The sequence below is a fragment of the Camelus dromedarius genome, chromosome 4 (assembly GCF_036321535.1).
Source record: "Camelus dromedarius isolate mCamDro1 chromosome 4, mCamDro1.pat, whole genome shotgun sequence".
In the NCBI taxonomy this organism is placed as follows: Eukaryota; Metazoa; Chordata; class Mammalia; order Artiodactyla; family Camelidae; genus Camelus; species Camelus dromedarius.
The window spans coordinates 37,197,259-37,221,856 of record NC_087439.1 but is presented as its reverse complement, the minus strand read 5'-3'; the positions used below and the strand labels follow the sequence as shown (position 1 = coordinate 37,221,856).

Here is a 24,598-nt window from a genome sequence, read left to right as displayed (position 1 = left end):
GTTCACCCATGTGTAGCATGTGTCAGAGTTTTCTTCCTTTTTAAAACTGAATAATATTCCATGATATGCATATACCACATTTTGTTTTTCCACTTATCCATTGATGGATTTCTTCCACCTTGTAGCTGTTTTTACTGTTGATTTCATATATATATATATATGAATATATAAATATATATATATACAAATAATTGAATTCTTAAAATTCCCATCTTACATATGAAAGACTATCCCATCTTACATATGAAAGACTGAGGCTAACAAAATTGTGTGGTTTTTCTGAAACTTACAATGAATAAGTGTCAAGCTGAGAATCAACCTTAGGTTTTCTGACCCTGAGTCTTGAGACTTGTCCCCTTCCTACAGCTGCCACTTCATATAAGAACTTAAGAATTACCACACCATCTTAGTCCCATGGTACAGTCAGTCCAGTGGTATTGGGATATATTTTCTAAAATAATATAGTCATTCTCTAAAATGTTACATAGTACTGAGAAACACTATTTTTAATAGTTGATACTTTCAACTGCTTATTTTCTCAGACTGTAAAATCGTTCTACCAAGTAGAAATTATTTATACATTTCAATATGAGAAACATAGCAAATATTCAATAATACTTGAGTAGCATGCATCAGAAATTCATTCCTTTTTATGACTGGATAATATTCCATGCCACATTTTCTTTATCCAGTCATCTGTTGATGGACTTCAGTTGTTCCCACTTTTTAACTATTGTGAATAAATCTGCCATAAACATTGGCATACAAGTATCTGTTGGAGTCCCTGTTTTCACTTCTCTGGGGTATATACCTAGGAGTGGAATTGCTGCATCATATGCTAGTTCTATGTTTAACTTTTTGAAGAACCAGCAAACTTTTTTCCACAGTGGCTAAACCATTTTACAGTCCTGCCAACATGTATGCTAGCATTTTCTCCACATCCTTGACAACACTTGTTGTTACCTGTCTTTTTGATTTTTGCCAACAGTAGAGTCTAGTGTTAGCTCATTGTCGTTTGATTTGCTTTTCCCTAATGAATAATGATGTTGAGCATTTTCACGTGTGCTTATTGGCAATTTGTATATTGTCTTTGGAAAAAATGTATATTCAAGTCCTTTGCCCATTATTTTATTTGGGTTACTTGTATTTTTGTTATTATACTGTCACAGCAGGCTTCACAGAGTGAGGTTTCAGGGTCCCCAAGTGTGTCTCCCCACCCACACTGATTTCCTATGCATCTTAATGGCTAAAATCCCACCATGGGAGTCTCATTCCTTTGCCTGAACACTTGACGTGTTTTCAGGGACGTATTTCTGAGATTGCCTCTTCTATCATCTACATTTTGGAATAAGTGGGTTTATCAGATCTTTAGAAAAGCTGGGAATAGGATTGATAGTTGGGGAGAGTAGAAAGCCCAGTGGGGATGGTTCTGATAGCAAACAAACAAACAAAAGCTATGGAAGGAAAACTGGTAGATAGCAAATGACAAACATCACTCACTTCACAGTTCTGAATGAGCGTCAATATATTATGTTCTACTAAACCTTTTCTTGTTTGTCAACTTCCTAGGACTAATTTTTATTGGTTATTTCTAGGAAAAAAAAAATCCTAGTTGGTTGGTTGACTATCCACCTTTAAGAGTTTTAAAACTGAGATATCAGAAGTTAAGCATCTTTTCTCATGTCTCATAAATTATTCCCCCAGGTTTGATGATGTGAAAGAGGCTTGGCCAGGGATTACCCCAGGAAGAGTGAGGCATCCAAGATGCTTGTCACAGCAGAGCTGTGTGTAAGAGAAAGAAATTCTGTGTGTGTGTGTGTGTGTGTGTGTGTGTGTGTGTGTGTGTGTGTGTGTATTAGATTAACTCCTGCTTCTACTTACACATTTTTATTCAAGGATCTGGATTTAATGTGAAAGGCTGCTTTGTAATATCTAGTTTGGAATTAGCCAATATTTCATTTCATGTACAACATAGTTTTTCCTTTAAAAAAATTCTCTCCTCTTTTGAATTATTCAAATTCTTAGCACTTTATTCATTCATTCCATTTAACTATGTTGGATACTGGTGATTCAATGGTGAGGAAAAAATACAATCCCTTCTCTTCTGGAGCTTACAGACTAGAGGGGAAAAAACATTAGTAAATCAATCAGGAAAATAAGTCTAATCTACACCTGTGACACAAGTGATGGAGAGACACACGGTTCCATAGAAGTATGTAACAGGAGGACCTGACTGAGGGGGTCAGAAGGACAGGAGGCATTAGAAGTAGGGGAAACAACATGTGCTAAGGTCTTGTGGTGGGAAGGATGTGACATACTGAAGAAACAAAAAGAGGTGTAAAGAACTAGAATGTGGAAAGTGAGACAAAAGAAGCAGGCAAGGGCGATATTGTGTTAAGAGTTTCTGGTTTTTATCCTAAGAGCAATGGGAAACCCCAGAGGGTTTTAACTGAAGAAGGACATGATCAGGATTGAGTTTTGAAAAGAATCATTCAGGCTGCAGTACCAAAGACAGACTGGAGGAAGGCAAGAGTGAGGAAAGTAAGAGCACTTAGGAAGCTATAGTCCAGGCAAGAGAGAAGTCGTTTTGGCTAAGTCGTGTTTGCAGAGACTGAGAGGCAGTGGGAACAGGAAGAGTGGTGAAGGACTCAGAAATGGGATGTCCAGATGGAAGGACTGAAGGGTGATGGAGGTGCCTGAAGGGTGAGAAGACGCCCAGGTTTCAGGCTTGTGTAGATGCATGACTGACTGTGCCATTCAAAGTCAGTAAGACCACTAAAAAAGGACCCAATCTGGGGAGAAGACCATGAATTCCATTTTCAAATTTTGAGCTGGAAATGACTTGGAGAAAAAAAGAATTTTATAGTCAAAACTTGTTTGGAATACAAAAGATATCCTTAATTCATGATAATGATTAGAGATGCATTAAACTTGATCACATTTTGCAAATTAGTAAGTAAATAAACAATTTAAAATTAAGGGTGTTGTACTTCATCTTGCTGCTGTGCTTTAATTATTAATGACACCATTCCAAAGTGCTTTAGTAAACATGTTATATTTTTAGAAACAATGAAGCTGTGGTAATGGGAGGCTATACTCCCAGAGTCAAGCTAGTAAATCCTGGCTGAAGCAAACAGGGTAGCAGTGGCACTGGGTGGGAAGGGGCTGCATGTGTTTTCTGGAGAGATGTAATGAGCTAAATGAACCAGTGAGGTTCATTGGTATTTATGAATGGTTCATTAGTGTGACTATCTGAACACAAGGTGAATTCACATTAAATGATAAGACTTCCTAATAATTAGTATGTGCCACTCTTCGGAACTTGTAATTAGAGGAAAGAGGCAAAAAGAAAGAAAATAGATAAAAGGATAGTTGTTAGAAAATTAAAATCCTTTAAAGCCAATTCCATTTCTTTGTGAAGCAAACAAGGTAAAGGGGTCCAGAAGAATTGAAAATGTACTTCCTCTCTTAGTTGGCAACTCAACCTCAGGCTAGATCAGGATTTCTGGTTTTTATCCTAAGAACAGTGGAAAATCCCTGAAGTGTTTATACTAACGAGTGATGTGTTCAGGACTGAGTTCTGAAAAGAATTACCTGAGCACTACTGATATTTGGGGCTGGATATATTCTTGTTGTGAGTGACTGACCAGTGCCTTATAGAACGTTTAGCAGCATCCTGGTCTCTACTCACTAGATGCCAACAGCAGCCCCCTGCTCATGTTGTGACAACAAAAATGTCTCCGGAAATTATCAAAATGTCACCTGAGGAGCAAGTTGGCCCTTCTTGGTTGTGATGTTCAAAGAGGAGCAACACTTAGTCTCTCTGCTTTTTAAGGAATTTATGATAGGTGGGGAAGGAATGGGGACAGATGAACTGAAGAGATTAAAGAAGGATGGGAAAGGATGCTCTCTGAAGTGTAAGCTGCCGCATCAGATAGAATTATCTTGCAACTGGAATTTTTCTCAGTGGCAAGATCTCAAGATTTGATCTATCAATGACCAGGGTTGTCTATGTTCATTAATGAGAAAATAATCCACATAGAATATTTTCTGTACAAACTCTCTCCTGACTTCTCTGGAACTTTGCCCGATCTGTTACAGCCTTTCTTTCTATCTCTCCCTCTCCCCTGACTCCATCTGACGCTACTAACATGTTTCAATTCCATTAAGCTTGGTGAGGAGGTGTTTTTCTTCAACCCTGCCTGTCCTGCCTAGGAGTTACCATTCCATATTTCTCATCCCCTAATGAGTAAGCCCTGTCATGCCACAGACCCGATTCTCTCATGCATAACAATCAACACTCACTGCCAAACCCCACAGCCTCTTTCTGTGTTCCCTTTGACCCTGTTGGCGACCCTCCCCTTCGTTTTTCCTTTCTAGGTTTCCTTGGTCCTGTCCTTGCTCTCTTCCCACTGGGCTCATTTCTTCTTGTCTAGCTCTTCCTCTTTGGCGTTTGGATCACATTGCTGACTCCAAATATTTAGTGAATTTAAATACCTGATATGTTGTGATGCCCTAATATTCCTCTCTCACATAAAATGCAGAAGTATATTTGTCAATAAAAGTGAATGAAGTTATTAGGTGCCATTCACAGAAATTTTTTTTTAGATTAAATCCTCCACTGTAAGCTTTGCAGTAAGGCTGGCTCCTTTTTAGAAGGAATACTACTTTTCATTGAGCAGAAGACATCGTTCTGACATCCCATTCGCATGGCAAAACACATCCTTGCTTCTGTTCCCACCTGCTGCAAATGCACAAAAGACACTGACTCACCCAGAAAGCTGGTCTTCTTTGTTTTACTTTCACACCTCTGAAGCACCTGAAAAAAAAAAAAAAAAAAAGAGTTGTTTCTGTCCAAGGAAATTACAAAAAAATTTTCAAGGCTGATCCTCTGTGTCTTTATGAAATTTTTAATTCATTTAGAAAAATACGGAAATGAATGCTTTTTTGGACATTTTTTATAGTGCCTTTTGATGAAAATCCCCAAAGACCCAAGCGACTGGAAGAACTGGACTTCTGCTCAAGACTTCTGTGTCGAAGAAGGGGGGACGCTGGTTGCCATTGAAAATGAGGTGGAACAAGGTAGAGTACTCAGTGTACAATCAGGCAAAAATAGCCATTTTTATTGACATGTCTATTAAGATATTCCTCCAAAACACTAACATTTTCAAATCAACATATTAAGTATTATATTGCTGGTAACACATACATTTTCAGTTTGACATATAAGGTTTATATGATGACATCTGTAAAAGTTAGTACACTCCATTGCTTACAAACTGCTGAATTTTTGGAGTTTTTGTCTCACCAGGAGTAGTGGAAAGAATAAGGACATATTTATGATCTGTATTTCAAAATGGCTAAAGTAATCTAAAGTATAACTGAGTATAATTGCATGGTATAATTTTTTAGATCCCTTTAGATTTACCTACACACTTTTATTTGCTATTTAGGCAATAATTGTATGCTTTAGTTTAACTATAGTAGATAAATCTCTTTTGTTTAGAAGAGCGTTGAGTGAACACTGGAAGTTGTTTTGTTAACAGTGTGATGAAATCCCAGGCTTAGTCAGCTAATTTCTGTCAACTTAAACTGGACAAAAGTGAGAGTCTGCATCACTTTAATAAGGACAAAGTAAAAAATTACTACAATTGATTTTTAATTAAGTCTTGCTGTCATTTAAATAAAATCATAGCTATAAATAGAATTCAGTGATTACCCAAATGGTTTAAATGGTATTAAATTTGATAACATATTCTTATTTTTCAGCATTCATTACTATGAATCTTTTTGGCCAGACCACTAACATGTGGATAGGGTTACAAAATGATGATTATGAAAAATGGCTAAATGGAAGGCCTGTGTCATTTTCTAATTGGTCTCCATTTGATATAATAAATGTAAGTTTTAAGATTTATCTTTTGGAAATCATTTTACCAAGAGATCTTATTTGAGACTTGTTTACTGAAGTTCTTTTCCACTTCCTAATATTTTGTAGGCATAAATTTTTATTAGTTGGTTATTAATATATTAATTTTTAATAATGTAATTTCATGCAATTTTCATATGTTCCATAAATGTAATTACTTTACTCATCACAATACTTATTTATTTTGTAGGTTATGAAGTGATCTGTGAATAGGTTTATTAAAAGCAAGTGAAGGAATAATGGTGTTTGAATTTTAAAAATTATATCCTTAGTAAAAATGTCAATGTTGTAATAATGTTATATGTTACCACCTTTTTTGAAAACGTGTATTCTTTTAAGGTTCCAAGTCGTAACACCACTGAATTTCAAAAACACATTCCTCTCTGTGCCTTGCTGTCAAGTAATCCTAATTTTCATTTCACTGGAAAATGGTATTTTGAAGACTGTGGAAAAGAAGGTTATGGGTTTGTTTGTGAAAAAATGCAGGGTAAGAAATATTTGCTTTTTTATTCCTTTCATTCCCATGGCCCACTCTTCTCTTCCAAATTTGTTTTACATGCTGTATAGAGGACAGTTTCATAACTAACAGTGCCAGCTCATATTCTTTGAGCTTCACATATATATATGGCCATTTAATCTCCTCTACCTCAGGGTTATGCCCTCTTTTGGGGTTCTAAGGACTGCAGAGACCACTTGAGTGATGACCAAGTTTATGCATCCCTTTTGGTCATATTAAAAGGCTTTACTGCTTTGTTCTGGGATGATGTGTCTGTTCAGACAATAAAAAAGACATTGAGAAAATGGCGGAAAAGAGTCAAGAAAATAAACCAACTCAACACTCACTCCTTTCTTGGAACCCTAAAAGGAGTGGCTGTGGCTAAATATTACACGCGGCACATTTCTAGATCTGATCATCAGAACCCCCAGTGACTTCTGGTTTGAAATACCAAAGCTATATTATTACAAGGAGCCAATGAGGTCAATGACCAGCGTGAATGCAGCGTAAGTGACCTTGAGTAATAAAAATAAAAACAACAACAATAGCTCACACCTTATGCTTTTACTGAATCCCAGGCTTCCCTAGAAGGCTGTAATTTGTGTCTGGAGCTGTGTGGAATCCTAGGCAGCCTAGGATATATATGCTTACTTGGAATATGAATTATACCTCTTAGTTTTGCATACACGTGAACTCTTTGATGATACTAAGTATCAACCCATCCTCAGACAGAACAGTTACCAGGAAACCCTGTTCCCTAGTTCACAGCTATCACTTAAGCATAATAGTGGTCAGGAACTGGAAGAAGATACCAGATTAGTTATAGCGAGAGTATTATGAGAAGAGCAGAGTCTTGTAGGAAAAGAAATCATATCATTATTCGCACACTCACGATGCACCTGGCACTGTGTCTTGGCTTTATAAGCACTATACCATAAAATCCTCATGACAATTCTATTCTAGGTTAAAGTCTCCCCATTTTACAGATGAGGAGCTTGAGGCTTAGAAAATAGAAGTAACACACTCAAGGTCTCTCAGTTAAATACAATGATTCTATTATAGGACCTTGATATTGACCTGACCACTTTCTCTCTTTGATATTTTTGGGGCTAACAATGTGCATGTTCTTTTGGCAATAGTATAGTATAGAGTAGTGGTGGTGGAGTGCATGGGTACCGGGGTCCAAATCCCACCTGAGTTCCTATCCCACCTCTGTAAATAAACTGTCAGTCAAATTTCTTTTCTTCTCTGTACTTTGATTTCTATATCTGTAAAATGGGGGTAAGAACTATCTCACAGACTCTACATATATACCCTGCTTATTAAGTTTCCCAGCATATGTTTAACAAACAACTGTTGTTTGCATTATTATTGTTTTTTATTGTATTATTATTCAACTACACAAATTCTTGCAGTCTACAATGAATACCCAAATTCTGTCCCCTCTTTTTTATGTGCCATATGAATATGTATTTACATTGGGTTTAGAACTTAAAGCCTCTGATCTACCTGAGAGAATAAAGATACCTGAAAAAAAAGACAGAGACAAGGGCAAAGTCAAGACCCCAATTTTGAACTTGGTTTCCAATGGATCTGCCTTTCTCAGGGCAGCAGATGGCAGTCATTGCTCAAAATCATGTATGTTTTGAAACTTGATGAAATCAATTACAAAGGGAGAAATTCACATATGTGAAAATACAGGTACAGAACTTATTGGGGATAAAACAGTTAAACTGGCATTTGAGTTACATATACAAAGAGTTTGAATTACTTTAACTTTAATAATTATCATCATTTTTAAATAGCTACTTTGTTATTATATCAGTTTTGTGTAAATAATGTTTAGACTCGGTATTTCGGCTGGCTAACAGACTTCTAGCAAAGAAGAACAGATGATGAAAAGCGCTCCATCTCAATTTAATTGGTGAATAGATTAATTTCACTTTGGTTTTACAATACGTACTACTACTATATGGAGGTGACAGTGTTAAGAAAAGTCAGATCTCCACTCTGCCATTTTTATTTGGGAGAGTGTGACAACAGGAGGAGGGGAGAGTAAGAAGCAGCATTTATTGAGTGCCTGCTGTGTTCCAGATCCTACAGTAAGTGCTCTATATGAATATCTCCTTGAATTTTACCCACACTCTGATGAAGACCTTAGTAACCTCTTGTAGACCAGAAATTTGAAGTCTACAGAGGTCTCTTTGCCATTTAGGGTCAGGACTAGAATTGAGGCCAAGGTCTTTGGCCTTATCCACACCTCACCATGCTCCTTTTCAACTCCAAAAGGGATAAAAACCAGTATACAGAGAGAAAACCAGATACTTTGGATCAGAAAATTCAGGAATTCTTACCCTGTTTCTGTGTTTTAGGACTCTTATATTTAGCCTAAATGTAGTATGGAACAAGAAGGCAAATACATATATGAAAGAGGAAGCATCCATATGTAACACACAAGCTTGGTTCTCACATGATCACAGCCACTCATGAATACAAAGCACCAATGATCATGTGTGGGAAAACCTCACCTTTTAATTTATCAATCTTGACTCTGCTAGGTGACATATTAATAGTAATGATTTATAAGAACTGTATGTATTTTCTAAGCATTTATCAACTTAATTTTTAAACTTCTTTTTAGAATTTATACATGCTAATATTAAACATGATAGCAACTATCACATAGTCTTAAAAGTTTAATAAAGTATTATATTTGAGAATATGCAATTATAAAATTATGTTTGCATTGCAGTATTTGACTACATTATATGTGTCAGTATTCTTTTAGTGAGTATTAAGTTCTGCCAACAGCATGTGTTAGGCTGAGCATAATCAATAAAATTAAACCTGTCTAAGGAGATCACCATCAGTTCCGCCAAAAAGTGGTCAAAAATGGGAAATCTTCTAGAAATTATTCAATAAATGTTTATATTTTCTAAAACTCATTCATTAAATTTCCCAAGAGTTTTTATCCTTTAGCATCACCTACGCTTACAGGTACTGCCTTCATTTTTAGTCAATTCTGGGAAGAAAACCTCTGATGTTAACAACAGCATGGCTCTCTGTGACAGAGCTCCACGCTAAGCTTGGCCTCCCCCTTTCTCAGCCAGATGCTACAAATAATTTTTGTCCTTCTTATTCTAGATTCTTCTGGACACAGTGTAAATACATCTGATATGTATCCAATCCCCAGTACCTTAGAATATGGAAACAGAACTTACAAAATAATTAATGCGAACATGACTTGGTATACAGCGATGAAAACCTGCCTAATGCATGGAGCAGAACTGGTCAGCATTACAGACCAGTACCACCAGTCCTTCCTCACCGTTATCCTCAGCCGGCTGGGACATGCACACTGGATTGGACTGTTCACTGAAGATGTAGGTGTCCTAAAATCTCTTGGACAATCTTGGCATGATTAAGTTTCTCATCTACTTCCTTAGTGATATAGCCACTGAAATTAGCACAGAAAAAAATGACCAAAATAATACATTTAAGTAATTGAATTCTACAATCACTACTGACCAAACTTATGAGCAGCCTATGACTATAAAATAAAGCTGCACACCTTTTTAGAGTAAACATCTACTTGCCTAATTTCTGAAAATTAAAGCCCTTCAAAGGTTCTCTGAAAATCTCTGAGCCATTTCAGGATACTGCCTCAATATGCGAGCTGGAACGCATCTTAAACTCAAGCACCTGCAGTTTGGGTAATTTGTTGCATTTAAGGAATCCCTAAGAAAAATGAACCATGCTTCCTGCCTAGAAATTTGGTTATTAATTAATTCAGTACCCTTTGGAATTTAACATGTGGATTATTCTTCCCCGACTCCAGGAATGTGGTTTGAAAAGTAATATTTTTTTAATTTTCTTTTTTTAAATAAGTGTTACATACTCAGTTTACTGCAAAGTAAATCTATTCTATCCTGACCTCTAGTTCTACTCCCCAGTGTCAATCACCATAGACAGTTTCTTGTGCATCATTTAGAAATCTTCTATGTGCACATATACACATGTAATGGATTAATTTGTATACTGTTTTTTAAATACAAATGAGTTCATACTATACGCGCTGCACTTAAACTTGCTTTTTTATTTAATATACCTTGTATAGCTTTCCATGTCAGCACATAAAAATCTAATACATTCTTTGGGACAGCAGCATATAAGGACATACCACAATTTATTAAACCATTCTGCTGTGAATCAACATTTGGGTTCTTCCCAGTTCACAACTCCAAACAATGCACAACAAATATCCTTGTACAAGTAGGATAAATCCCCAGAAATGAAGTCACTAAGTACACTTTAACAAGTGGTGCCAGATTGCCTTCCAAAAGTCTGTGCCAATTTACATGCTAACAAAGGTGTGTGATAACATCTAGTTTTTTTTCACATCCTTGCCAACACTGGGTATGTCAAAATTTTAATCCTTGTCAGTGGGATGGTTGAATGGATGTTATTTTGTGGTTGTTTATTGTAGTTTTATATTACAGAATGTTTTAACTTTATGTAGTCAATTTTACTTTATGGCCTCTGGATTTTTTTTATCAGACCTAGAAAGATTTTCCCAACGTCAAGAGTATAAAATATTTCACCAAGTTTTCTTTAGCACTTTTATGTTTTCAATTTTATGTTTGAATCTTTGATCAATCAAATTTATTTGTGTGTAAAGGACAAGCTATTGATTCAACTTCACTCTGATTGCTTACTGGGAAATTATGGTGGCAGGGATTTAAGGATTCCCAAAAACTAAAAAAGATATTACTTGTGGCAGGTAGTCTTTTTTGTTAGGCCATCATCACAAGCTGTCCTACCCACTGAAGTGTAAGTCTAGATGTGGAAATGCAAATCTTTGTGTGAATTGAGGGCTGTTCAGACATCATTGGGTGATGCCACCAGCAGTTGTGGCAAGGAAATGATGGTTCAATTTCCCTCCACAGAATGGTCTTCATTTTGACTGGACAGATGGCACCAAATTCTCCTTCACTTTTTGGAAAGACGATGAGTCATCCTTCCTGGGTGACTGTGTTTTTGCCGACACGAGTGGACACTGGAGTAGCACAGACTGCGAGTCGTTTCTGCAAGGGGCCATTTGTCATGTGCCCACTGGTAGGTACAAATCTATGCAACTCAAGAAATGTGTACGATACATCTAACGTATGCAGACACTGTGCTAAGCAGGAGCTATGAGGAAGAGCAGCTGCCTTCGAGAAGCATTTGGCCTGGTAGGTGATGCACAGATAAATAAATGTTACACAAGGCAGTGCTACCAAATGATATAAGAGATGCAGTAAGTATTGTGGGGGTTAGCAAGGAAAAGACACATCATATCCACTTGGGGGAAAGCAGAAAGGCGTCCTGAAGGACGTGACTGTGGAGACTGGCCTTAAAGAATGGGTGGGATGTAATCAGGCAATTATGGGACATGGAGAGGCATTCTGCGCAGAAAAGCTTGGGCAAAGACACAGAAGGAAGAAAAGACTGGGCATGTATAACGCAAAGGTGGTATTAATACTTCCCTGCATTGCAGGTTTTGGGTAAGGGAAGGGTAGGAAATTAGGCTAGAAACATAGCTTAGGTGCATGTGTGGAGGACCTTGAACACCAGACTGAGGGTTTATATTTAAGTCAAAGAGTAATAGGATTCTAGAGCCATTGTCATCATCATCATGATCATGGTTATATATATATAATAATGATAATGATATCTCATCACACTTAAAGTTCACGTGACCCAACCCGGTGAACTTTATTTTAAACATAAAACTTAAACTCAGAGCATTAAATAGCTTCCTGAAGATCTCACAGATGTGTGTCAAGAGCGGCAGGGTTAGAAGACAAGTTTTCTCACTCTCTGATGTGATGTTTATCCCATTACACCAGGTCCCCTTCCCCTTGGTTGCTATGGTGTACAAAAAGAGAGTTCCTTAACACTAGCTGGTCTCTTTTTAAAATCTCTCATTTAGTAAGTGTGCATTTATTTCCTTATACTCTGGATATTGTAAGTCAAATAGCATATATATTATGCAACTTCAGATCAAAACAATTCAGGACAGAAATGTAAATGATAGCCATATATATTGAAAGAGCTATTTCTGCTTCTAAAATACAATAAAAATTAGCCTTCTTTTTTCAATAACACTGCATTTATTGAGTGCTTAAGTGTCAGGCTCTAGCTCACTTAAACTTCTCAAGTTGTAAGAAGGATGTTATTGTTAGCTCTCTTTTATAGATAAAGAAACCAAAGTGTTGGGAGGATAGATAACATGCTCATAGCCACACACCCAGACTCTCAGTGTGGGTGTGTCTGACTCTCAGGCTTGCCCTCTGGAACAAAGTCTACACCAAATTTTCCTTAGTTATGTGTTTTATGCTATGCTATGCTATGCTATGCTATGCTATGCTATGCTATGCTATGCTATGCTATGCTATGCTATGCTATGATACTTTACTGAATGCCTTATTTTCTCTCATAGGTTGATTAGCAGGTAAGGATTTACTAATTCTGTAATATTCAGCACTGAATGGAACACATTTTGCACACTTGGAAGTACATTTTGCCAACTTCATTCAGCTACCAGTAATCTACAAATCACATCTCCCAGTTTTCCCAACCTTTAGGATACTAATTGTAAATATGAAAGATAGCCACCTTCACCCAGGCAGCACCCAAACTAAGCCTATGAAGCTATACATTAATATACCCTGGTATGCGTAGATAAAGATTATTTCTGTCAGACATGCCATAAACCATTTCTAGTTTTGTAATCACTCACATTAAACCCTCTCTTTCAGAGTATTATCATGAAAATCTCATTACATATCTTTATCTTGGTCTTTCACAGAATTCAATGCAATGTTTATCTCAATAAATGAACCCAGTCACCACCCTGAAATCATAACTGATTTTGTTCATAGAAACAAGACCATATGAAGACCCAGAGTTGTGCTCAGAAACATCTATTCCCTGGATAAAATTCAAAAGTAATTGCTACAGTTTTTCTACAGTCCTAGACAGTACAAGTTTTGAGGCTGCTCATGAATTTTGCAAAAAGGAAGGTAATACTTTTGTGGTGGTAAAATGCTTTCAATGTGTTCCTTCTTGACATTCAATGTATTGTTTTTTGTCTGATTATATAGTGACTTTAGGAGCAACAAAAACAATTGAAAAAATAAATGTTGTTGCATTTGGGCAATGGCCAGTATGTGCAATGTCCAGTATAGAATTAAAAACCCAAAATGATGTCTCAGAATACTGCACTTTCCTAAGAAAATGTTCCCTTTGAATAGATTTGAATTACGAATCTTTAATAGTTCCTAAAATTAATATTCTATACTTTAGGTACAAGCTTGCATCTTTTAATAAATACCATACTACTTTTAAAATCTTAATCAAAAATCACCTATGTACAATGGAACTTTTCACTTTTCAAAGGCTGAACTTTACAAATTAGGTACAGAAGACATTATTTTAATTGTATTTACATGTAAACACAAATGCTTATTCATTTGCTGTTTGTCTTTTTTATAGGATCTAATCTTTTAACAATCAAAGATGAGGCTGAAAATTCATTTCTCCTAGAAGAGCTTATTGCTTTCAGTTCTTCTGTCCAGATGGTTTGGCTGAATGCTCAGTTTGATGGTGACCGTAAGTGATTTGGGTAGAGGAGAGGGTGTAAATAAATATACAGTGTCAAGGTTGGTGGAAATGGCATCTGCAAACCAGAAAACTTGCCTTAGATACATCTGCCATGAAAAAATAGCATAAATCCTAAAGCCATTTCTCCCAAAAACAACATAGCTAACCCTGTTTTATACCCTCTTGTCCTCTGAAACGATCCATGAAAACAAATAAATTTATCTTATACTTAATCTCACATCACGAAGATGCTTGGCTGGAACTTTGTGTTCATGGACACCAAAACCATATGGACTTGAAAATACTCCCAGTTCGTAAATGCTATAAAAGCACAACAGAGTTATGGAAGTGTTTCCATGATAAATAGTACTATTAGGATTATTATTTGCTACTTATAAAAACCAGAGTTTGTAATCAGATAAGAGCATTGTATTCTTTTCTCTGTGTAACTGATGGTTATTGAAATTACTTGTAAAGAAAATTATTTTTATTGGCACGGAGAACTTGGTACAGTGGTGTACCAGGGTGGAGGATGGGTCTGCCCTGGTAAGGAAGAGTATTTCAGTCACTGATGTTGCTTAAAATTTCTAGCACATGGTGATAATAAAAAGCTGACAGACTTTTACTTAGTTTTATTGTTGGTTTTACATCCTTTTCAGACAATTTACCCCCTTATCATCCACAGGTAGATGGACTCTACCATTGCCTCCACCCCTTGGTAAACCACTGTTTGCTTTTTAAAGAAATTCACTGCAAAATTCTCTTCAGAAAGTGAGCCATTTTGTCATATCGATGTTAGGACTTCAAATTATTTCTTTAAATTGGTTATTTAAAGGGAATTTTTCAAAATTCAAACTGTTACATTAAGAAACGTGTTATCTTAAATGAACTTAATTAGAACAATATACTTAAAATCAAGGGAGTCGGTCACAAGGCAACTTTTAATACCTGCCTCTAGATGTGGAGTTCATGACTGTACCTACTGAGCTGAATGCATCAGACAAGGAGAGAGTCTCATTAAATTAGGGGCTGCTTTTTATGGTTTATTCCAGTCTTAATATGTTTGATAACCATGTACATAATTCATAATAAGTCAACATGTTTTCCACAGATGAAACCATAAAGTGGTTTGATGGAACTCCCACAGACCAGTCAAACTGGGGGATTCGGAAGCCAGAGATGAACCACGTCAAACCCCATCTGTGTGTGGCCCTGAGGATTCCCGAAGGAGTGTGGCAATTATCCTCATGCCAAGAAAAAAAGGGATTTATATGTAAAATGGAAGCAGGTAGGTAAAGTCAGAAGGTAATTCTTCATTTTGATTCTCCCCTGACTAAAGTTGACCCCTCTCTTTAGCACTGAAAGCTTTTAAAACCCAAGTAATAAGAAACTATTCAGATCGATTCTGACATTATCATCTTGTTCTATATCAAACGAGTCAGAAAACAAGAGAACAACATTTCAGCTCTTTCTTTCTCTGATATGAAGAAAAAATCATTATAAATCATCTCAAAGACTATGACTTTCTTGTGTCACCCCAGCTGTTAAACTAATGGGCAAACAAGCAGTTTAACCTCAAGCAAATGGAGCTGGAAACGTATACCAGCAACCCTCATTCTGGCAACTGGTACTCAGAATTTTTAAGCTTCATCTTTGTTCCCAGGAAATATAATCCAGGCCTCAGTATCCTTGTTGTGGATAAGTAGATGTGATTCTCTGTTTCAAGCCATAATATGTTATAAAAATCATATTTTAACTTCATCTTGAGCTATATACTTAGTTTGTGATGATAAAAATAATTTTAGTCAGTTGAAATTCGAAGCCATAAAATTCTAGTCAGTTGCAAATAATAGCAGAGATTTTGAAGATACGATGTTAACAAGGATCATTAACAGTGGGAAGGTGTTTATAATAATCATAATAGTTTCTAAATGCCAGTATTATAGAGAAGGAGGGATTGATGTGGCCTGGGCCCCTGGAGAAGGCTTCAGAGAGCAGATGAGGCTTTGGAATCACAAAAGATGAAGAGAAGAGAGGAGGGAAGGAGTATCAGACAAAGATTCCAGTATGACTAAAGGCAGCAGTTGAGAATGAGGTTAGACTCAAGTGAAGGGCTCATGTCAGGCAGTGATGGGAATAAATCCATATTACTGTAGGATCCATCCACAGAGCAGGCTAGCCTAAAGAGCTAAACTTCATGGTAAAGGACACAGGGAACTCCTCTGTGCTCTGTAGACACCTACAGTGGAGTTATATCCATCCAATGTAAAAGGAGACTATTGTAATTTGAATGGAACAAAAAGGAAGGGTGGAAATGAAAAAAAAAGAATCATCAGGCTTTGGTGACTGATTGGATCCTGGGAGTGAAGCAACAAAAACTGGTAGGTATGGGAAACAAAGAAGAAACTCCAATAGTGTGGATATCAACTCTGTGTGGAAAACACAACTAACCTAATAGTGTGCCCAAGCGACTACTAGCATATCAAGAACAAATCAGAAATACCTCGAGTCTGCACGGGACTTTAAAGCTCACTGTACTACATAGGACACCTGTTTCATCCTTCACAGCAACTTTCCAAGGCAGTGGAGCCAATACAATATTCCTATTTTACAGATGAGAAGAGTACTTGTCCAAACATGTACCTGGAGGACTACACTCCAAGTTTTCTGAATCCACATGCCCTTCTATACCTGCCCACTGCCTCAATCCTGAGAATGAATGCTCATTTAATAGTCTTTGTTTAAAAAGTATCTTTGCACATATACAATAATAGATGTTCTCAATAATATTATGCAAAAGTATACAATATTATTTTTAAATTACAAGGTCAAGGGTTTTTTTTTTTTTTTAAATATGGCTTTGCTATTGGTAACAATGTTGACATTTCTTTCAAGTCTATAAGGGTAAATGGGCATAAGTCCTGCACCAAGACACTTAATCCACTCACAAATCTTTATTGCTCTTCCTCTGGGTCATTCCCTACATATTTCTCTGGATCTTTACCTAGATCAAAATAGCAGAGTTCAAATTTTGACATAAAGTCTACCTGAAAAGTATGTATTCTTACAGTAGAAGATCCTCAAACAGGAACTCTCTTAACTTTCTGAGGGAAGAAGGTATTACTCATTTCCCAAGATTCTGGAGATCTAAAAGATGAGAAGCTGCTGATTTTTTAAAATCTTTGCAAAAAAGCCAGGGAGGTTATCATTGCTGGACAAACTCCACATCAAGTCCCAACCAAACTGAGTTCCTTGCTGGCAGGGACTATATGTTACTCATATTTTTATTGCAGCACAGTGCTGAGACTGGATGGGGATTCTTCCACTTAAAAAAAACAAACAGTGAGCGTGTTTGTGAGCACTAATAATGATTACTATAAATCAGGGTCAGCAAACTTTTCTTGTAAAGGACCTGGTAGTAAATATTTTAGCCTGTGGGGGCCATATGGTCCCTGTCACACTGCCATTATAGCAGAAAAGCAGTCAAAGACAACAGAAGCAAATTAGTGTGGCTGAGTTCTAATAAAACATTATTTATAAAAACAGGCCCAGATTTGATCCATGGGTCATAGTTGGCTGAGCCCTGCTATAAATAGTGACATAACTTTGCTGAATTAAAAGGAAAATTCATCTCAATATTTTTTGTATTTGATTTTAGATATTCACACAGTAAAGGAACATCCAGGAAAAGGTAGGTTTGGAACAGTAGAAAACAATTTGATTTTTCACAGAAATAACAAAATAGAAAGTAACTATGTGACAGTATCTATTTTACTTCATTGTCATTTAAGTTTTCTTTTCTTTTCTTTTTTTTTTTTTTTTTCACCTTCTTTTAGGACCAAGTCACAGCATTATACCTCTTGCAGTAGCAATGACACTGATAGTAATTCTGGCAATCTCCACACTTTCCTTCTGCATATACAAACATAGTAGGGTTATCTTCAGGAGACTTGCAGAGTTTGGAAATCCTTACTATCCTACAACGAACTTTAGAAGAGTACATTTAGAAGAAAATATTCTCATTTCTGATCTTGAGAAGAATGATTAATAATAATGAAGTGAGAGAATGCCACAGCCATGAGAATGAGTCAAGAAGAGTACCTTCCTTTATAGACCAGATGCCACTATAATGTGAATTGTGTCACCAGTTTAATTATTCTTAAAGTGATTACTGGTTTTGAATTGTAACCAGATCAGATGGGTGTTGATTTATTCATTTCCTCAAACTGTGATCTATTATTAAAAGGGGGGAATTTTACAACGGTTATTATTCAGAAAACAAGAACTATTAAAAGAAACTCCCAGTTGAAAACTCTCAAACCAATGTGAGTAACAGTTGTTGCATTAATGTGCTTCTACCAAAAATTTCTGCAAATTTTAAAAATAATCTGGTATCTATTCAGACATTTACCCAATCTCATTCTACTAAAAGAGAGAGTGAGCAAAACAAATTTTAAAGCCCTACACTTGTATAAGAGAGGAAAAAAGGCTCCTAAGAGGTTTCTTGTTTGTTTGGGTTTTGATTCAGTCATTTAACAGCAGGGTTTGGAAAACACTAATTTCTAAGCTTAAAACTCACAGGTTATGGACTATAGTACTTAAAGTGACATTTATTTTTATTAGTTCTGACTTCTCAAACTAAAGGAGAAGAAAAATAATCTTTCTTTAAATAGTAAAGATCTTGGTTAGCAGGACACTTTCATAAGCAACTACACAATGTGGCCTAAAATTATGTTACTAAATGATGACAAATTTAGATAGTTAAAACGATCTTATAGTTAGCTCAAAGGAATTTATTGAGATATTAATACTGTTAAAACTCATGAGCTTTATTAAAACCTAAAGGTATAAAATATATACCACTCCTAGCAACCAAAAGATACAAAATATAGCTTGAATTTAAAGGGGAAAAATTTAAGTTCTGAATTACAGTTTCATTAGAACTAGACTAGAGGATATGTTGAGAAGTACTAAATAAATTACTGTCCAGTTGTAATCCAGACACCTTTGCTATATAAAGGAGTTTATTTGGGGATTTCTATTTAGTAAACTATGGTTTGGGGGAACCAACTCTATTTGCATTGGACTAGTCAGTGTAGTCACTAAAAAGTGATTCAAAGTATGATATTATACACAAATTAAAAATCACAGATTTGATCTTCCTTCATTAATTTCTTATAAAGAAAAATGACTTCCCAATCAATATTCAAAAGTTTACTCATTACATAAATGTTTATCAAGTTCCTATTAAGAACCAAGAGTCATTCTAGACATTGGGGGTATCAGAGTGAGCACTTACTTTCTAATGAAGGAAAAGTGACAGTAAACCAGTAAAGAAATGCATAGAGAAAGTATCAGGTGGTTATGAAAGTTAAGTAAGGCCTTGCAATAGAGAGAAACTGGGGGGATCTGCCTAGAATGTGCATTTTAATTATTACAACCAGTTGCCTCAGAACTAGTGGCCACAAGTCACAAGGTGTTCCTCAGGAGAAAGTATGAATAAATTTCTAAGTGGAAAACCATCATCATCAGAAATACAGTTTGAAGAACATGTCTTAAGAATAGAGTCCTCATGGCCTGAAACAGTTAATGCAGCTTCCAAAAGCAGCTCTTTGCTACTACTGTGTAATTTACACATTGAGACAATCTATGTCCACAGTTTTGTTCAAGTTTTGGAACTTTATTTTTTTTAATATTACATCATGTGGCCGTTGTATATTTATGACTCAAAAGAATAACTGGCCTGGACTAACAGTTATAAAAGCCCAAATTAACAATCTGTCAAGTGAAATTAAAGTTCTGATCTTTTTAGTGAGCTTGGTAAAAACTGCTAATCAATTATCCTTCTAGTCAAGGTATATTGAAGTGGAGTAGTCAGTCACACATAAAAATCTGACAAAGTATGTCATTAGTAAAGTGGTTTTGCAGGAAAAAACCTGTACTGCTCATCAATGCTCTGTACCTTGATATTTAGTATTGAACCGCATCCCCATGGACAGATCATGCACTACTTCTCAGTACTGAAATTTCAGAAATGGGAAGTACTGAAATACACTGTTTTATCTGTATACAGGCACTTTTGAAAACTTTTTCCCACATCTCTTTTTAATCTGAACTAGATTTCATAGCTACTCTTGAAAAGAAAAAAAAAAGTAGCAGGGTCACAAACTCATTCACATACCATTAATGTGCCCCCTCCAAAAAAAGAATCAATTATTTTCTATAACTCTGAGTAATGGAAAATCTTGGATTTTCCACTTAAAGATAACCAGGGCTGATCCAATTCCAACAGCCTTCTTTCAGTTTAAATGTTTCTTCTATTGAAAGTTCCACTCCCTATCAAGAGTGGAGTAGATGGTCTCTTTAGATGGACATTCAGTCTTCTGGAGTTTCCATTCCCTCCTCAAAATGGTGGTTGGATATATGAGAACTTGTTCTGTCCTTGTGGTATTGTGGGGAGCAGGTGATAACTCGCTGTAGATGTGTTACCTGGTGTCCACTGAGGGTAGTTGTCTGGCCCATACCTGGGAATTCTGCTGGCATCTCTATAAAATCTATAGTTAGTGTAACTTTTAGTCTGTTCTCTTTGGTTTGGCCCCATCCTGGCTCTCCCTGGTATTGCCTTATCCCCGGAGAATTGGCCATGACTCCCATTCAATCCCCTACCTGGACATTACAGTTCTTGGCAATAAGGCTAAATCACTTCTGCAGCAGTGAGACCCCACCCAGCATGCCATCAGCTACTCTCTTAGTCAGGGGAGGCTTAATCCTGTAGCAGACAGTCCCAAAATCTCATTGGCTTAACACAGCAAAGGTACGTTTCTCATCCACACCAACACAGGCTAGCAGAAAGACTCTCCTTTATTCAGTCATCAGGTCAGGCTCCTGCAATACAGTAGAGCTTACATCTCCTAAGGCCTTGGGTGTCCCCAGTGGGTTCCCTACCTCTGCCTGACAGAAGGAGTTAGAGATCTGTCTTTGACTAATTATGTTACTTCTGTGGGCTACAGAAATACATTCTCTAAGTTAACAGTCTTTAAGTTGAGGACATGTGCCCTGAGGGTACATAAAGATTTCCGAGGGATACCGGGGCATGGGTATCTTTAAGGAGCTCAGTTTCCAGACTCTTTGACCATCATATATATTCTTTCTTAGAACTGACTTGCCTAAGATCAAGGTGTCATGCTGGTTCTTCTTTCCTACCTCGATTTGCAGAAATGCCCATTTCTATCTTTAAAAAATGGCTTTCACCTCAAATATTACTATGATGTCCTATCTTGGGAAAATCCTTCATGGCATCAAACAAAGAAAAAATTTCAAAATAATGATGTCAGTGAAACTTCTTTTAATAAAGAAATTTATAAACCCAGTGTAAATTCTCAAGTCTTTCCCTGTGTTCATACATCTTTCTGTTAAGGATGAAGTGATGAGTTAGAAATGAGTTATTTTGCCCCACGTTGGGATAGTCTAAATTAATACACTTTGCGCATGTGTATATATACTTATATATATATAATTATATATGTGTATATACAAATGTATATATAATTATATATATATAAATGCAGAAGTGCTAAGTACCTTCCTTTGAGACTTTATCTCATCCAGCCCCTGTCTATAATAAAAGACTACTTCTGGAAAGAAAATCTGGGGAGAGCAAAGTAAAGAAAGTGTAACTATTGATAAGGACTTGAAGTGTTACTTTGGGTGAAAAGCTCTGTAGCTTTATTTATCTTAGATTCCTAACTGAGCTCTGAGGATAAGTATTATGCTTATTTGAATTGAAAAAATGAAATCAGACTTTTTCTGAACATTGTCTTATTTGGCTCATTTGTTTAACAGTGAGGATTGGTTTTACCAATTAAGTTTTATGATGACCATTTTCATTAAATTAGATGAACTATATGTGCAGTTCTAGTGTTCTGATTAAAGCATATGCAAAGATAAAGATATTTTAATAGAAAAATAGTATTGACAAAAGCATAAAATTAACAATTTTTATTTTTATTTTTATTTTTCCCAAACTTACTTTGCATGCCAGGTAAAACAAAGTGCCTATAAGTGAAAGAGTAACAGGCATAGTTAATAGTCATTTTAAAAAGCAGTAGAGAACTCCTAAGTTTCTGGGTCCAGAAGCACAACATGGCACTTCCACTCACATATCATTGGCCAGTAGTCACAGGGTCCAACCCAACTGCAAGTCAGTCTGGGAGGTTTCCCAGGGTGTTAGGAAGGAGAGTAACCGACCACGGTGAGCAACAGTGATCTCTGCCAGATTTTCTCTGCACATATACCTACAAAAAAGGTAGAGGGGAATAGAATTTGTGCTGAATCCTGACTCATTCTAGCAATTTTAAATTGATATTGATTAATTTGATCTATGATACACCCATTTCATTAAGAGATGCACCACTATAACATTTTAGTTTAATACATACTAATTATTTATTAGCCATTGTAATATGTTCATGTTGTTTTGATCAGCTGTGTACTAACAGTAATTGAAATGGCAACTGGATACAGAAAATGTGTAACACAGCCTATGCTCACAGGGAAGTTTTTTTAAAATAATTTCAGCTTACATATATATATTTTTTTTACTTCAGGGAAATATGACAATGAATAAGATACTTCCAAGAATAAAAATATATTAGGAAAAAATTCTATGGGATGGGAGTTGGAATGGGAAATAAGATTAAAGGGAAAACAAAACAAAAATCTCTGACTGCTAAAAAGACCGAGTGCTTCTGGACCCAGAAATTTAGAAGTTCTCTACTCCTTTGTTTGTATTTCTATTTTAAAATAGATTATAATAGAATTCAAATTGTCATGGTATCCCCAATCAAAGGAAGTAGGGCTCCTTGGTGAAGTGATTGATTCCAGGTCTGGGACAGTGAAAATACAAAATGAAACTGGACCATCTTGTGATGCCAGAAAGTAAGGAAATGTTCACAAAAAGATGGGGTAATGTCCAAAGGACACAGGACCAACCTGAAGGAGCTCCCAATAGCCAAAGTTGGAATACTTTGTGTAACAGAACAATAATAATATTGGATTGTAAGCATAGAATAAATATCTATGAGTCCTTTTTGATATAAATGAATGAATGAACGAACTGGGGAGAAGCAACAGTTCTTTTCTACAGAAGAATTTCAGTTGAAAAATGCAGAAGAAATGAGAGAAACAAAAATTAGGCAAACACTACAGCAATAATTGTTGCAGGAGAGATCCACCAGTGGGTGCTAAAATCCATGGATGAACATTTGAAGAGAAATGGGAAAATTTCAGAGCCTTAAAATATTGCCTCCAAGATACTCATTAATCATAATTGGAAAGTACTAACTTTACAATAGAGAAAACTTAAGCAAGTGAAAAAGGTTAACTGAAGCAGTAATAAGCCACACCAGCATCATGTACCCCCTAGAAGGACACATGTCTTTTTTGGTATCCTCCCCATTAATGCATAATCTCAATTTAATAATAAAAAACATTAGACAAATCCAAATTGAGGAACATTACACAAATAACTGATGGCTTCAAAAGTGTCCAGGTCATGAAAGATAAGGAAAGACTTAAGAAAACGTCACAGATGGGAGTAAGGTAAGGAGCCATGATAACTAAATGCAAGGTAGGATCCTGGAATGGAAAATGGACATATGGGAAAATGTGAAATTAGAATAAAATCTATAGTTTAGTTGGTAGTATTGTATCGGTATTAATGTCTTAGTTTTAATGATTGTAATACGGTCATGTGATATGTACCATTTGAGGAAGTTGAGTGAATGGTGTATAGGAATTCTCTGTACTACGTCGGCAACTTTTCTGTAAATCTAAAATTATTTCAAAATAAAAGTTTAAAATCTGTGATGATGTTAAGACTCTGTTGGATATATAGAAAGGGCAACATGACGTTTTTATTTTTAAATGAAATTATTTATATATGATGATAATTACACCCTGATTATAAAAAAAATTTTAGATGTCAAATTAGAAATGTATGAAGGGATAACATACATGTTTTTTTTTCAAAATTCTTTCAGGAAGTATGCAAGCAAAAACGTTTGAGGACCACTGCTATATGACATTCTTTCTCTTCTGTCCCAAATGAGAAGCAAGCAAAACCCAGCTTTTCTTCAGTCTAAAAGCCAATCCCCACCCCACCCCCACACACAGGAGGACTTGGACTAACATATGTCTTGCTGTCAGCCACATTTATTTCTATTTGCTTTCCTGTCTCTACACTCTTATTTTGCCTCCCAAGTGTCTTGTCAGCACTTCTAATTCTCTTCCTGTTGCTTATTCACTACAACCTCTGAGCTAAGTCTTCATGGGAGGCGGGGTACAGAAGAGGAAAAAAGAAAACTTCTGAGTTTCTTCTTTGTTCTTAGGGAACAAAACTTGGGAGGTATTTCAAAATGTTACATCCACCATAATTCTTGCTGCCAACATTTATTAGAAACTTTGTGGTGATTATTATGATACATGGTTGGAATCTTTATTTCCTCTTCCTCCACCCCCCAAAACAATGA

General features: G+C 36.1%; 1 protein-coding gene and 1 long non-coding RNA gene across 4 annotated transcripts in view; one reads left to right on the top strand and one right to left on the bottom strand.

The window, feature by feature from the left end:
* The window catches only part of PLA2R1 (phospholipase A2 receptor 1), a 104,364-nt gene extending 80,425 nt beyond the window's left edge, over positions 1-23,939 (top strand). Inside the window, exons 21-30 of one of the 2 annotated variants that reach the window (XM_031451521.2) lie at positions 4,965-5,082; positions 5,770-5,900; positions 6,269-6,416; positions 9,570-9,808; positions 11,372-11,540; positions 13,349-13,489; positions 13,962-14,078; positions 15,181-15,357; positions 17,728-17,760; positions 17,906-23,939. In XM_031451521.2, the coding sequence (XP_031307381.1) occupies positions 4,965-5,082; positions 5,770-5,900; positions 6,269-6,416; positions 9,570-9,808; positions 11,372-11,540; positions 13,349-13,489; positions 13,962-14,078; positions 15,181-15,357; positions 17,728-17,760; positions 17,906-18,117 (1,485 nt within the window). In that variant the 3' untranslated portion in view covers positions 18,118-23,939. The remainder of the gene's footprint in view (positions 1-4,964; positions 5,083-5,769; positions 5,901-6,268; positions 6,417-9,569; positions 9,809-11,371; positions 11,541-13,348; positions 13,490-13,961; positions 14,079-15,180; positions 15,358-17,727; positions 17,761-17,905) is intronic. The other variant, XM_031451522.2, reaches the window with a different exon arrangement.
* Positions 1-24,598, bottom strand: part of LOC116153024 (uncharacterized) — a 344,527-nt gene that overhangs the window by 289,440 nt on the left and 30,489 nt on the right. For both annotated transcript variants that reach the window (XR_010380594.1, XR_004136693.2), the window contains exon 3: positions 4,774-4,819. This is a non-coding gene — a long non-coding RNA (uncharacterized LOC116153024). The remainder of the gene's footprint in view (positions 1-4,773; positions 4,820-24,598) is intronic.